Source organism: Thamnophis sirtalis, unplaced genomic scaffold (genome assembly GCF_051295495.1).
Source record: "Thamnophis sirtalis isolate CommonGarterSnake01/CBP01778 unplaced genomic scaffold, rThaSir2_p1.2 scaffold_4, whole genome shotgun sequence".
Lineage (NCBI taxonomy): Eukaryota > Metazoa > Chordata > Lepidosauria > Squamata > Natricidae > Thamnophis > Thamnophis sirtalis.
The window spans coordinates 125,921,314-125,937,035 of NW_028261384.1; the positions used below are offsets into that span (position 1 = coordinate 125,921,314).

Here is a 15,722-nt window from a genome sequence, read left to right on the forward strand (position 1 = left end):
GATAAGAATTTAAACCCTCACCCATGTTCTCTTACCACATTTTATCAATCACTTCCAAAAACAATTCAAATTATTTGTGAAGTCAGGCAGGTAAAGTGAGGCACCAAGGTTTTTATTTTTAAATTGTGCTTTAACATTGCAATAACCTATTGGGGAAAACAATATGGACTGAATTACCCAGGACAATGAAGGCTAACATTTTTGTTGTTGTATGGTGAAAGCGCACGCCACGTGCACCCATAATGCAATGCATGTGCAACCCATGCAGGCTTATGCAACCCCCCATGCTCCCCACACACATGCATACGCAATCCCCCTCCTCTCCCTACCCCTGCTCCTGAATGTGTGACCCTGCCCACACACGTGTGTGTGTCCCTGCATGTGTTTCCACCTCACACATGTGTGCATGCCTCCGTGCATTTGTGGCAGAGGCTCAAAAACCAGCTGGCCTGCAGGAGGCACGCACACATGCACGGTGAAGCTGGTCTGGGGTGATGGCTTGTCTGGCCATAGAGAGGACTCTTCATGCCACCTGTGGCACATGTACCATAGGGTCACAATCACAGACCTAGTAAATTATAGGAATAATGGTCAACCACACTATTTTAAGCAATCATTTGAATAATACACCTACAGTACAATAATGAAAAAAAAAATTTTTTTAAAAAGGAAAACAAGGACATCTGAATTATTATTTTATATCAGTGGCTCCTTCAAGATGAATTTGACTATCTATGGATGATTGGTGGTTGACATTGTGGTTAATTGAAAGTAACGATGTACAATATGAGTCGATGGTAATTTTTTATTTTATTTTTTAAGGCCAATAGATAGAGATAGGTGACTTTATAATCTTATAAAGATTTATTGTTACTTAATACAGCGTTTTTCAACCACTGTGCCGCGGCACACTAGTGTGCCGTGACATAGTGTAAGGTGTGCCGTGGGAAAAACACCTTATATATATATATAGTCAATATAGGCACAGAGTTAAATTTTTTAAACATTTTCTAATGGTGGTGTGCCTCGTGATTTTTTTCATGTAAAAAAGTGTGCCTTTGCACAAAAAAGGTTGAAAAACACTGACTTAATAGATAATTAAGGATTTAAGGATATAAGGTTTGTTTGAAATGAAGGAATACTAATGGTAACCTGAACACATAATGCTCAATGATAGCGATGTATTTAGTTATCTTTGACGGACAACCAGTGATCTTATTTCTAATTGTAAAAAACTGATGCACAAAAGCTTGTAACCAAACAACATGCTTGACGAAATTGAGGAAAGTTTTTTGTATGTGTTGTTTTGTTTTGTTTTGTTTGTTTTAAAAATAATTAAACAAAAAACTGGATGTAGATTAAAACATTATGAAATGAATTTAGGTCCTGCAGTTTGTAAATGAACATGAAATTTCCTATTTATCCAAAATAAAATCTAAAGAAAAAAAAAAGATGAATTTGACTATCGTTTTTCTGGAGATGATGACATTTGTGATTTTAATGGCCTGTTAAAAGGTGAGCAGGGGAGATGCCAGCATAACTCCACTGCTGGCATTTGGCATAGGACAAGCCTACATTGGAAGTTTACTGCATCTCCCACATTTTATTTACTTGTTTGTTTATGTTTTCCAATATCTATGATACAGCTATCCAGAAACTCTGCACACAAACATAGCAAAGGATTACATTATACCAGAGATGGGTTGCTACTGGTTCACACCGGTTTGTGTGAACCGGTAGTGGTATTTTCACCCTGTTTACCTGAACTGGCAGCAACCCAGGGTGGGAACACCCCCAAACCGGTTCCCAGGTCGTCGATGCAATTGTCGGCATCTTTTTTAGTAATTTTTTAATGTTCTGCGAATGCGCAGAACAGTGGTGGGTTTCAAAAAATTTTGGAACCTCTTCTGTAGGTGTAGCCTGCTTTCCGGGTCCTTTCCGCTTTCCTGGTGGAACCTCTTCTAACCTGTTTGGTAGATTTGATGAACTGGTTCTACCGAATAGGTGCGAACTGGTAGGAACCCACCTCTGGCGCAGAACAATATATAATAACTCCGCATGCGTGTGCAAAGCAAAAGTGACACAAACTGGCAGCAATGACAGAAGCAACCCACACAGTGGTGAAATTCAACACTTTTTACTACCGGCTTTGTGGGCATGGCAAGGGAAGGATACTGAAAAATCCTCATTCCCTCCCCACTCCAGGGGAAGGATACTGCAAAATCTCCATTCCCACCCACTCCAGGGGAAGGATACTGCAAAATCTCCATTCCCACCCCACTCCAGGGGAAGGATACTGCAAAATCTCCATTCCCACCTCACTCCAGGGGAAGGATACTGCAAAATCTCCATTCCCACCTCACTCCACGGGAAGAATATTTCAAAATCTCCATTCCCACTCATTCCAGGGGAAGGTTACTGCAAAATCTCCATTCTCACCCCACTCCAGGGGAGGGATACTGCAAAATCCTCATTCCCTCCACACTCCAGGGTAAGGATACTGCAAAATGTGATTTGCATCCTTTTAGAGAGTTGTTGAAGCACTTGAAAGTTTATCTGTGTCCTTGTGGTTAATCAGTTTATTTGAGGTTTATCTGAGGACACATATAAATCTCCAAGTGCTTCAACGACCCTCTAAAAGAATGAAAATGATCAGCTGTCTGCAAGGAATACAAATCCATCCATTCCTCACCATCCTGTTAGAGCTGAAGAAGCTTCTTGGGTGAGAAGTGAAACAAGGTGGCGCAGTGGTTAAAAGCAGCACTGCAGGCTACTGCTAGATCAGCAGGTCAGCGGTTCAAATCTCACCGGCTCAGGGTTGACTCAGCCTTCCATCCTTCCGAGGTGGGTAAAATGAGGACCCAGATTGTTGGGGGCAATATGCTGACTCTCTGTAAACCGCTTAGAGAGGCCTGAAAGGCCTATGAAGCGGTATATAAGTCTACTGCTATTGCTATTGCTATCTTCAAAAGATGCCTCCTGAAAAAAGCACCTTTGGGACAACCATGAACCTGATGATTGAGAATCTCAGCCTTCTGGTGGTCTCTAGAGGAAAAGCTGGGAATTTTTTGCTTTCTCTGCTGGCTGCAAAGATGCTCCTGCCCCACTTCCTATAGAGGAAAACGGCTCTTCCCACTTATTCTTTCTTCTTTGCCCAGTTTTGCCTGAGTGGTAGTGGGGGGAAAAATCAGAGAGGGAAGAGTAACTTCTCCGTTGCTTGTTCCTTGATTCCTGAAATGATGATTGCATGAGTTGGAGAACTGAAAATAGAAGACTGGCTATCCCTCTTTTCTTCCATGAAAAGACATGGAAGCCGAGGTGGCGCAGTGGTTAGGGTGCAGTACTGCAGGCCACTTCAGCTGACTGTTATCTGCAGTTCAGCGGTTCTAATCTCACCGGCTCAAGGTTGACTCAGCCTTCCATCCTTCTGAGGTGGGTGAAATGAGGACCCAGACTGTGGGGGCGATATGCTGACTCTGTAAACCGCTTAGAGGGGGCTGAAAGCCCTATGAAGCGGTATATAAGTGTAACTGCTATTGCTATTGCTAAGAAAGTGGAAAGGATTCTTCTCGCTTACCAACCCTCTTGCTATAGGAGGCAGAAGAAATGGGGGAGATAAGCAGCAGAGATGAGAAGTGTTCTCTACACCCTTTCTCTCTTCTCTTGTTCTCTCAATACAGAATGAACCTCTGTTTTGTTCTCGACTAGTCCTGCTAGGGATGTTTGCAGTTCAGCGGTTCGAATCCCTAGCACCGCGTAATGGAGCAAGCTCCTGTTACTTGTCCCAGCTTCTGCCAACCTAGCAGCTTGAAAGCATGTAAAAAAGTGCATGTAGTAAAATAGGAACCACCTTTGGCGGGAAGGTAACAGCACTCTGTGTTCCTTCAGCATTTAATCATGCCGGCCACATGACCACAGAAATGTCTTCAGGCAGTGCTGGCTCTTCAGCCTTGAAACAGAGATGAGCACCGCCCCCTAGAGTCGGGAACGACTAGCACATATGTGCGAGGGGAACCTTTACCTTTAGTCCTGCTTGAAGCTTTCAGCATTTCCTGTCTCTTCCCACACTCTGTAACTTCACTTTGGTTGATTTAAATCATTGCATACAGTATTTGATAGCTGCCATGTAGAAAAACTGCAGATCTAGATTTCTGGCATCTTTACGAATATCATGTCATTAGGTAAAAGTTGTTTTGTTATTTGTTTAAAAATCTATTCCCAAAAATATTTCTCAAGGATTGACTGCTCTATTCTGCCAGTTATAGAAATAGACTTTTGATTAAGGCATGTATGATGTAAGATTTATGGAGATCAATGTGTAAAATTGCCAGCTTGGTGAGAGTAAAATATGCTGACATTTTTGCAATGCAATCTATCAGATGCATTTTGGGTCAGATGCAATCCAAGATATTACCACTCAAAGAAACTACCCCAAAAACCAGCTTTCTCTTCCCTTCTTCCAATATTCTTCCCATATTCTTTCTCTCACCTTATTCACATATTCCCATATTCTGCTGATTCTGTTCTACAGAGAAATTATTGAGTCTGTCATCTGCACCTCTGCAACCCAACAAGACAGACACAGATTTCAACGGATAATCAGAACTGCAGAAAAAACAATTGCTACCAATCTGCCTTCTATTGAGAACCTGTAAACTGCATGAGTCAAAAAGAGGGCTGTGAAAATATCTACAGACCCCTCACATCCTCAATATAAATTGTTTCAATTTCTACTCTCAAATGACATTACAGGGCACTGCACACCAGAACAACTAGACACAAGGACAGTTTTTACCCGAATGTCATCACTCTGCTAAACAACTAATTCCCACAACACTGTCAAATTATCTATTAAGACTGTATTTCTATTATTCTTCTCTTCCTGCCTAGTACCAATCTCTTCCCACTTTTGACTATAATCATGTTGCTAGTATCTTTAAAATTTATAGTTTCATTTGTTTCCTAGTATAATTCCTAGTTCCTAACCCTAACCCTAACCCTAACCTACGACTATCACTAAGTGTTACATCTTATGATTCTTGATGAAAGTATTATATTTTATTTTTCTTTATGTACACTGAGAGCATATGCACCAAAGGCAAATTCCTTGTGTGTCCAATCATACTTGGCCAATAAAGAATTTTTATCTATCTATCTATCTATCTATCTATCTATCTATCTATCTATCTATCTATCTATCTATCTATCTATCTATCTATTATCACCCATAATAAGACATGCCTTGCCATCTTACGTGTTCACAATATGCATATTTATTTTTTATAAAGTTCAATGTATGTTAAGAACTGTCTCTGTATAGTAAACCTATTGAAACTATCCAAACCTAGCAGACCTGGTGGAATGATAGCCAATCTTCTTATTTCTCTTTGCTAAACAAACCACAGTATTATCAACAGTAGTTATTAATCGGCATTAACCTGCAGTTTGAAAGGAACGTCTTTTACCAAATTAAACCTGCAATGGTTGGAGATGCAAGTGTTCATTTCTTGCAACAGCAGAGGCTGAATTTGGTTCACAGTGGAGAAAAATGCTGAAATAATGGTCTCTGTCATAGCCCAACTATAGAAATAGGAAAATGAAGCATACTAATTTGTGCTCTACCAAACACTGTCCTTTCCCATTTATAAAAAGTTGGCCAATGTTAAGGCATGGTTTTTTCTTCTTCCATTGACAGTATCTTCCCAACAAAATAAGCTTCTTTTTATTAGGTGTTCCACAGGACTGATACAGTATGTTGTCTACCTACTTATTCCTTTCAAATCACTACAGCAGATCAGTTTTTTTTAAAGTTGGGACTACAGAGTAAGTCTTGAAGAAACTATGGTTACTTGGGGGCTTAGGATTGTAAAAACAGTTGTGAGTTTAGGAAGGACAAGAAGAGACTGCCCAGAATGCTATTTCACACAGAATGCTTTCATGTAGTAACTCATGAAAGTTGCTGATCTTTTACTACAATGCATTTATAGATTTTCAGGGTCAGATACATTCATGCAGGATGAATCTATCAATGTTTATTACAAGTCACAATGGCTATTGTGAAAATATCCTTTCACTGGATTCAGGAGTTTTGTGGTCGTTAATGGTGAGTTTATGAATAATATTCCACAGGAACGACCAAAGTTTGATATTCATATTCTCTACTTGCTTCTTCCTTTCAAATCACTAAAGATATAGAAATAATTTGCCTTAATTACAATTCTGCTTTTTACTGAGCCATTCCTGTGTCCCAAGAATGAAATATACATAAAGCAAGCAAGATGATTAGGAGACTAGAGGCTAAAACATACAATGAATGGTAGCAGGAACTGGGTATGGGTAGTCTAGTGAAGAGATGGACCAGGGGAGACATGATAGCAGTGTTCCAATATTTGAGGGGCTGCCACAGAGAGAAGGGGGTTAAGCTATTTTCCAAAGTATGCAAAGGCCAGACAAGGAATAATGGATGGAAACTGAACAAGGAGAAATTCAACCTAGAAATAAGGAGAAATTTTCTGACAGTGAGAACAATCAACCAATGGAACAGAAGTTACCTTTGGAAGTTGTGGGAGCTTCATCACTGGAAGCTTTCAAGAAGAGATTAAACTGTCATCTGTCAGAAATGATGTTGGGTCTCCTGTTTGAGCTAGATGACTTACAAGGTACCTTCTAATTCTGTTAATTTATAATTCTGTAACAAGCCCCTCTGAGAGGCAAGAATTAGCTTGGATTATTGATTGAACATTTATTGTATTTTGACCTGATTAATAAACTTAGTACAGTTGCCCCAAATTCAACTCATTACTTTAGAATGGACTCCAAAATGAAAAACAAAACAAAACAAATATACAATGGAAATTATCCAAGCTAAAAAAAGAGATAGGGATAAATAAGATGAAATGGTCAACCTCAGTATAGCCTCATGTTTGCATTTACAGAAAACAGAAAAGCGATTAAGATATAATATACCCACATAAAGGTTTTTTATTTGAACAAAGGTACTCTGTCTGCCACTATGTTTAAGTCATAAATTGCCCATGAATTATCTCCCAAACACCACAGTGGTATCTTACCTTGGTCCTTTTCAAAGATGTTGCTCAGCTACCAAGAGGGATCTGCTGATAGTATAAATTATGTGCTGGATGCTGAGAAATAGTTAGGAAGAATTGTAATCATAGGACCATGATAAGAGAATTTCTCCACAGGACCTTCCCAAACATACAGACAGACTATCTTGTGAAATCAGAAAGGAGTTAAGTTGGAAAATCTTCCTGGCTTGAGTTCCCCAGGAGTTATAAGTTTCATTTTTTCAACCACGTTGACTCTTGCTCTACCAACTACAACGGCAAACTTCCCAAAGTTGTGTTCACTTGGATAGTTCTTACTGTGAAAACTTTCCAACTGTTATGGCCTCTTCTCTCATCATGAGGCAATTCCAGTGAGATCATTCAATCCCTTTAGTCATTTCCTATAGTTTGTTAAAAGTTTGTTGGCTCCTGATCTTGACCTCAAGAAGTTACTAATGGGAAAGTTCTTTGAATATCTCAAAGTTAAAATACAGAATCCCAACCATGGTGTTTATGGTGCTTATTTCCCCCACCCCAAAAAAATCAAATAGCAACAAATCATATATTCCTTCAAATGTTGATAGAATGTAAATAAAGCAATAGATATTCCTCAACTATAAAAATGGGCTGCTAAGAAAAGAAAATAACATCAGAGAAATATCAGATCCTTTATGTCCTGCTGCCAAGTAAATGACAAAGATGTGTCTATCTAAACTATCAGTCCTTCAAGGCAGACCAATCTAGGAAACCAAAGTCATACATACTCATACTACTGTTATTATATGATTATAGTAACACAACTTTGTGGATCAGAATATGCTTTATTATAGCTGGACTTTTCAGACTACAATTCTAGCCCAGACTCATATTTCTTTTAGCAGACCATTGTCTCAGTGGTGGGATTCAAATTCTTTTACTACCGGTTCTGTGGGCATGGCTTGGTGGGCATGATTTGGTGGGTATGGCGGGGGAAAGATATTGCAAAATCCCCATTTCCTCCTGATCAGCTGGGACTTGGGAGGCAGAGAATAGAGAGGGGCGGGGCCAGTCAGAGGTGATATTTATCAGTTCTCCAAACTACTCAAAATTTCTGCTACCGGTTCTCCAGAACTGGCCAGAACCTGCTGAATACCACCTCTCCTTCATCTGAATAAGGGATCTTCCTACCGTACCTCATGGTTATTCCTTCCACCCATTACAAGAATCAAAGCTGCTCAATACAAGTACAACATTTCAGTGACTGTTAAAGTTATAATGGCACTGAAAATGGACTTATGATCTTAAGAAAGGTAATAAAATGGGCAAAAGTCACTTAACATCTCACTTAGCAACAGAAATTTGGGGCTCAATTGTGATCATAAGTCAAAGGCTACCTGTAGATATGTCTTGGTGTGTATATGTGTGCACAACTCATAAGCTTAACTGACTTTATATAAATGGTTATTTTATGACAATAGTTGTGCAACTAATGTTATTCAGAGAAATCAATTCTTTTGACCAACTAGGTCACAGTATAAGGATTTCCTTAGTTTTTTTGTTTCCAGCTATCCAAAATCAAAAGTAAATAAATGTTCTTCAGTTGCCAACCCCCAAAGAATGACAATCGTATTTTAATTGAAATTTAGTATGTGAAGAGGGCTCAGTGGCTAAGACGCTGAGCTTGTCAATCAGAAAGGTCAACAGTTTGGAGGTTCGAATCCCTAGCACCGCGTAATGGAGCAAGCTCCTGTTACTTGTCCCAGCTTTTGCCAACCTAGCAGTTCGAAAGCATGTAAAAAAGTGCAAGTAGAAAAATAGGAACCACTTTTGGTGGGAAGGTAACAGCGTTCCATGCACCTTCGGCATTGAGTCATGTCGGCCACATGACCATGGAGACATCTTCAGACAGCGCTGGCTCTTTGGCTTTGATACAGAGATGAGCACCGACCCCTTAGAGTCAGGAATGACTAGCACATATGTGCAAGGGGAACCTTTACCTTTAGTATGTGAAAACCTCTGGAATGCTATTTGAAGATGTGAAAACACTTAAAAGATTTCGCAGGTGTACAATTCACTGAAAGGTTCCCATTCTTATCCTATTTTTTTCAAGTAAAGATTGACTATTGATAGGAATATTGGGGTTATGTTATAAAATCATGTAATAGGACTGCATGGATGTTCTTTACTCCTGTTAAACATTTTTTTCTAACTATCTCCTGCTATTTTGGGCATACATTAGCCATTATATTTTGTGTAATTAGATTCTTAGACTACCACCACAAAGTCATTTGAGAAATGCTTTTATACACACCACAAACACACACACATCCATGTGAAAAGCCAAGATGAAAGTATTTTATATTCATTTTTATTTTTAAAATTCCCCATATGATCCTAAATGAAAGTTCATAAATCCCAAATTCAAATTATTATTTTTTTCATCAAAGACGTGATAAAAAGAGAAGGCATTGCCAAAAACTTTATTTTGTCCACAATTCCAACATATTCAGACAGAATCCTTCAATATTTTAACACTGTGGTTGTGTTTGCTCTTAGGAGATGTTTCTATACTATTAAAATTGTTTCAAAATAAAATTCCCTGCATTACATTGGAGGATATTTCATAGTATATTGTCTTTGTTTTCTGAAGTGTAGGAGAAAGTTATACTTTCATCTGACAAATGATTGAGATTCCACAAGTCTTCAGATTTCCAAGATGATGCCTCTGACAGCTGCCTCAGTGAAATGCTGTCTAATAGTTTATTTTTTTTATTATTCTCTGTGATTGTATCCTTACAATGTATATTGACTGTTTCCTAGTATGATTTGATTGCTTAACTCATTAAGTGTTGTACCTTATGATTCATAACGAATGTATCTTGTATTTTTATGTACACAGAGAACATATGCACCAAAGACAAATTGTGGGTCTAATCACACTTGGCCAATAAAGAATTCTATTCTATTCTATTCTATTCTATTCTGTTCTGTTCTGTTCTGTTCTGTTCTGTTCTGTTCTTTTCTGCTCTGCTCTGCTCTGCTCTGCTCTACTCTACTCTACTCTACTCTTTGGTTCCCAGAGGCTTTCTCCTGTAGATTCAGATACCTAACAAGCATTAGTTATGTAAAAGTTTGTTTCAGGATATTTTAAAACATATTTTGTTGATGGGAAAGAAGTCACACCCTAGGCCTTTTCTTTGTGTTCCTCTCCCTCCACAGTTTAATTTTTAAATGAAGCCATTGTATTAGGTCATCTGCTAGCTTGGGGGACAATATTATTGACATACTATGATAACAACGTATACCTCTTGACCCCAAGCTGGTCAACTGATCCTGTTAAGTTCTTGTCCCAGTATTTAAAACCTGTGCTGATCTGGATACAGACTTTGAGTTAATCCTACTGAGTGGCTGTGGATTTTATGTCCTTCCTAGATGATGGGCAGATGATTTTCCACCTTTAATCTTGGATCGCATGTCCACGTTCAAAAATAGTTCACAATCTGGAGGTTTTCTTGGTATTTGCCCAGCTTCTTGCGCACCTACCACTTGTACCCTGTCCTGTATTAGAAAGCCATTCAGATGGCCACTCTTTCCTTTGTCACCTTATAATTTGACTTGCAATGCTCTCTACATAGATCTGTTCTTGAAGTCTACTCTGAAGCTTCAATTGACCCCAAAAGCATTTGGAAATGATGAGCATGTGCCTTGCTTCTTTGCGAGCTGCACTGGTTGATGGTATGCTTCCAGGTGAAATTCAAGGTGTGATGATTACCTGCAGAGCCACACACATGACATACAGCCAGGTTATTTGAAGGACCACCTACTATATTTCACATAGTATCTACCCAGAGATTAATCTTCAGCCTTGTCAAGATTCTTCTGAAATTTATTTCTATCTTCTAGGATGTTAGCTATTTTATCCCAATTTGTCTCATTTACAAATCTGAACAGCTTTTCCCAAGCTCTTTAGGTCATTAAAATATTGAAGATTAGACAATTGATGGGAGATTTTTAGGAAGCTGGAGAAGGAAGTGAGAAAAGAGAGATCAAGAGATTGACAAGTGAGAAGACAGCATCTTAGCTCATAAATATCAACATGCTCAAATTTAAGAAATCTGGGAAGAATTCAAATCCTTAATTAACTCACTATAAATGAGGTTGAGAAGTTTATCTTGCAGTTATCAAAACTCTGAATTTATCCCACTTTAGTAAAATCTATGTACTTGTTTTCTCTTGATTTTGCCCAAGTGTGTGGGGCTTCACAGGATCTAGGATGAAGCCTTGCTATAACTTATATGGGTATTATGAGGATAAGGTGGGACCCAAGGATATTTTTGGGGGGGAAATAAAGAGGAAGCTGAAACATTGACAATTTCAAGATGACGTGAACATTATTTAAATATGCATACTTTGTAGTTTGCATTTTCTGCAGGTTTTAGCATTTTAGTTTGATTTTGCTTGTGCTATATCTTCTTTTGTGCAAATAGACAATCACTTACTCCATATTAGTGCCCCCTTTCTCTTTAGCAATCTGCCAAGGGCTTCTTTCACTTGGTTGTTTCTTAGGCAGTAGATCAAAGGATTGAGAAAGGGTGTAATGGCGGTGTAAAAGAGAGTCACAGCCTTGGTGACTCCTAATTGACTTTCCCCGCCTGGTAATAAATACATGCCTGCCACTGAGCCATAGAAAAGCGAGACCACAATTAAATGGAAAGAGATGGTAGAAAAGCCCTTCCTAAGACTGTCGGAGGTCTTGGCTAGAGTGAAAATCACCGTGCTGTAGGAGACCACGACAAAGGATATATTGCCTATGAGCAGACCATTGAGACAAATCTGGCTGAAAATGGGAGCTTTCCCAAGTGGAGGGCAGGCCAAGGAGAGGATCGGACCCGGATCACACAAGAAGTGGTCAATGACATTGGAGTCACAAAAGGACAACTTGGAGATCAACTTCGCTGGAACAAGATACCACAGGAAGCCAACAACCCAACAAACAGCCACCATCAGGTAGCAGAAGTTGTGAGACATAATGTGTGAGTAGTGCAGTGGGCGGCAGATGGCCACATACCGATCCAAAGCCATCGTCGAGAGGAAAAAACATTCAGTGCAGCCCAGGGAGAAGAAGACGTAGAACTGGATGAAACACTCATGGAAGGAAATGATGCCACCAGGGACTGCTAAATCAAAGAGCATGCGAGGCACCGTTGTGGAGACATAGCACATTTCTAACCAGGAGAAGTTGCTCAACAGAATGTACATAGGGAGCTGGCCCAAGTGGGGGTCCAGGCACACCAAAATAATAATGGTGATGTTCTCAACCAAGGTGAGCACGTACAGAATGGTGAAAAAGATGAGGAGTAGCAATCTGTTATGCGGCCCAATTCCGAATCCCAGCAACACGAATTCCTCAACTGAGGTCCAGTTGGAGGATACCATCTGCAATAAGATAAGATAGTTTCCACCTTGAACCATATTCTGTAACTTCATTTCGTGCCTTCCTGTACTAATCTGGTCTTCCCTTCCAGAACAAGAAGCTAAACAAAACTCCCCATCTTCAGCAGCAGGTTACATCTTTGCATACCAGGATTAAAAATCAGAAAGGGGGGAGGAGGAGAAGGTATGAAGGAAGGAAAAGGGAGGCAGGGAGTGGGAGAAAGGACGGAAGGAAGGAAAAGGGAGGCAGGGAGTGGGAGAAAGGAAAGAAGGAAGGAAAAGGGAGGCAGGGAGTGGGAGAAAGGAAAGAAGGAAGGAAAGGGGAGGCAGGAGTGGGAGGAAGGAAGAAAGGAAGGAGGGAGGGAAAGAAAGAAGAAAGGAAGGAAGGAAGGAAAGAAGGAAAAGGGAGGCAGGAGTGGGAGGGAGGGAGGAAGGAAGGAAGGAGGAAGGGAAGGAAAGAAGGAAGGAAGGAAGGAAGGAAGGAAGGAAAAGGGAGGCAGGAGTGGGAGGGAGGAAGGAAGATGAATCTGAACAATGAACACAGTGTCTGGAGACCATGAAGTTTATAACATAATGGTTGGTTGCCTTCTAGAGGATCTGTGAAATAAGTAAAGGAGGCATTGGCCTGACTGTACATTTTCATAGGTCTGGCTAGCATTAGATGGGAAGCATCTCACTGCTTCTCATGCAATGTCATTCTCTGTATCTATAAAAGGCAGGATAAAACATTGAAGGGAATTTCCCCTCACTTCTCCTTTCCAAACATTTCATTGCCATCATCAGCTCCCTCAGCATAGTACAAGAAAACATCTCTGACGTTGTCAGATATAAGTTTATTGAGAAAAAACCCATCTTTGGAAATAATTTTGAACTTCTCCATTGTGTTTCCCAGCAATATAGGAACCTCTCTTGTACCAGACCAGATTTTTAATCCATTAAATATAATATTGTGTCCTCTGGTACTCAGGCAAAGCTGCTTTCTTATTTTTTTTCTTCCATTCAATCATGTTGGAGATTGTCTGGATATGTCCCTGTAGTCAATTTGGCACAATTTTTTTTCCAGAAGCCATTTGCTATTGCCTCTTTCCAAGGATCGAGAGAGAGTGACTGACACAAAATCACCAAGCTGGGTTGTGCTTAAGGCAGTTCTAGAAATCTCCTGGTTCCTAGCCTTAACCACTACACCAAATTGTCTCTCTCTTCCTCATTCTTCCCTAATCCTTAGAAGGAGATTTAACTGTACTGAAATGGGTGTTCATTATTTGAAAATATTTCTTCAAAAATCTTTCTCAACAGGGGATATTCAGGTAAGAGAAAGCAAGAGGAGCACCTGGTGTCATGTAACTAAACAGTTTAGATGACTCCTTCATTTAAAATCTGATTGCAATCTGAGGACTCATTAATCTAAAAAATAAATACTATTTTGTGCTGAGATATAGATGGAAAGTAGAATAAACAGTGCTGGATGTTTGTTAACTCTTATCAGCGAAAGCAGGCAACCCATTATATTTGTCTGACTGTTTTACAATTTGAAATGGAGTATAAAAAACCTCCCACAGTCATGGCTTATTGTTGCTAGTCATCCCTTATCGTTCTCACACCATCTCGCTGACCAAATCTCTTCTTTCTTGAGAAGATGGCAGCTTCTCAAGAAGATTAATTAATCAAATTAACTCCTACATGTTCCTTCTTCACAAAGTCAGTCCTTATCTTATAAGAATAGTTCATGTGTTACCTCAGAAAGGATGTTGAAATAAGTTAGGATTAGGGAGTGAAAGAAAGCTGTTATCTTCTTGTTCTTACAGTGGTGCTCAAAAATCATATTCAGGGACCTGAGCAGGAAGAAAGGAAGTGCTGTGTGATTTACAAACCTTGAAGTTTGGTGTTAAGTATTGGGTGCCCCTTGGGAATTGTCTCACAAGAACAGAGGTCGTTATCCATAAGCCCCAAAGAGTGTTTCTTTTCGGTTCTTTGGGGTTGTTGTTTAAATAGAAAGAACATGCTATGTTCTCTTATGGTAGAAAGAAGTCAATTCTTGCAGTTAATCAGTCCTTTTGTCTTGCCTAATGTCTATGGAGATTCTCAGTCATCCATGTCATGATTGCCTCAAAAGTGCTTTTTCAAAAGGCAAACTGGACTTCGTTTTTTTCCTTGAGGAAGATGTTTCGCTTTACATCCTTAAGTTTTCTGAAGAAGCTTCATAGATGAGAAGCAAAATGTCTTCATCAAGGGAAAAAAAACCAAAGTCCAGTTGACTTTTGAAAACACAGTTTTGAGACCACTAATAGTCACCTTTTCTGAGCTCACAAGTGGAGAGAATGTGTTGTAGAGGAGGCAGTCACATTTAGAACATAGAACATAGAATAACAGAATTGGAAGGGACTTTGGAGGTCTTCTAGTCCAACTCCCTGCTTAGGCAGGTAACCCTACACCATTTCAGACAAAAGGTTAGCCAATATCTTCTTAAAAACTTCCAGTGTTGGGGCATTCACAACTTCTGGAGGCAAGCTGTTCCACTGATTAATTGTTCTAACTGTCAAGAAATTTCTCCTCAGTTCTAAGTTGCTTCTCTCCTTGATTAGTTTCTGCCCATTGCTTCTTATTCTACACTCAGATGCCTTGGAGAATAGCTTGACTCCCTCTTCTTTGTGGCAGCCCCTGAGATATTGGAACACTGCTATCATGTCTCCCCTAGTCCATCTTTTCATCAGACTAGACATATCCCGTTCCTGCAACTTTATATGTTTTAGCCTCCAGTCCCCTAAATTTAAATGTTACTGAACAATATTCAGCTGCTAAAATAAAATAATAATAATAAACACCCAAGCAACCTGCAGACATCTTTCAAGATATGTAGCTTTTTCCTTCACTGGATGGACATCAGATATCAGAATGTCCATCCATACTAATCCCACATTAGGGATTAAGAACAGGCATTGCTGTTGCCATGCTCAGAGACCTGGTTTTATGTTGGTGCAATTTTGTTGTCTGATTACTGGATGTCAGTCACTGCCCTTGACCTTCAAACCATCTTCACCAACATATTTGCTTCCTTTAGTCACCTGGAATGCATAGTTGATGAGATTAAATGCCTTTGTCTTAATTCAGTGCAAGGAGAGTGCTTGATAAATATCTAGGTTTTAGAATATAGAATAACAGAGTTGAAAGTGACCTTGAAGGTCTTCTAGTCCAACCCCCTGCTTAGGCAGGAAACCCTACACCACTTCAGACAAATGGCCATCCAAC

General features: G+C 39.6%; 1 protein-coding gene across 1 annotated transcript; it reads right to left on the bottom strand.

Moving 5' to 3' along the window:
* Positions 1–11,534: 11,534 nt before the first annotated feature.
* LOC106539477 (olfactory receptor 11G2-like) lies at positions 11,535–12,479 on the bottom strand. Its single transcript, XM_014054276.2, has one exon. It carries the CDS (start codon positions 12,477–12,479, stop codon positions 11,535–11,537), a length of 945 nt encoding a protein of 314 aa, XP_013909751.2.
* Positions 12,480–15,722: the final 3,243 nt, after the last annotated feature.

Bases quoted from the DNA above. Each gene is read 5' to 3' on its own strand.
- LOC106539477 (XM_014054276.2), bottom strand. From the start codon at position 12,479: ATGGTATCCTCCAACTGGACCTCAGTTGAGGAATTCGTGTTGCTGGGA.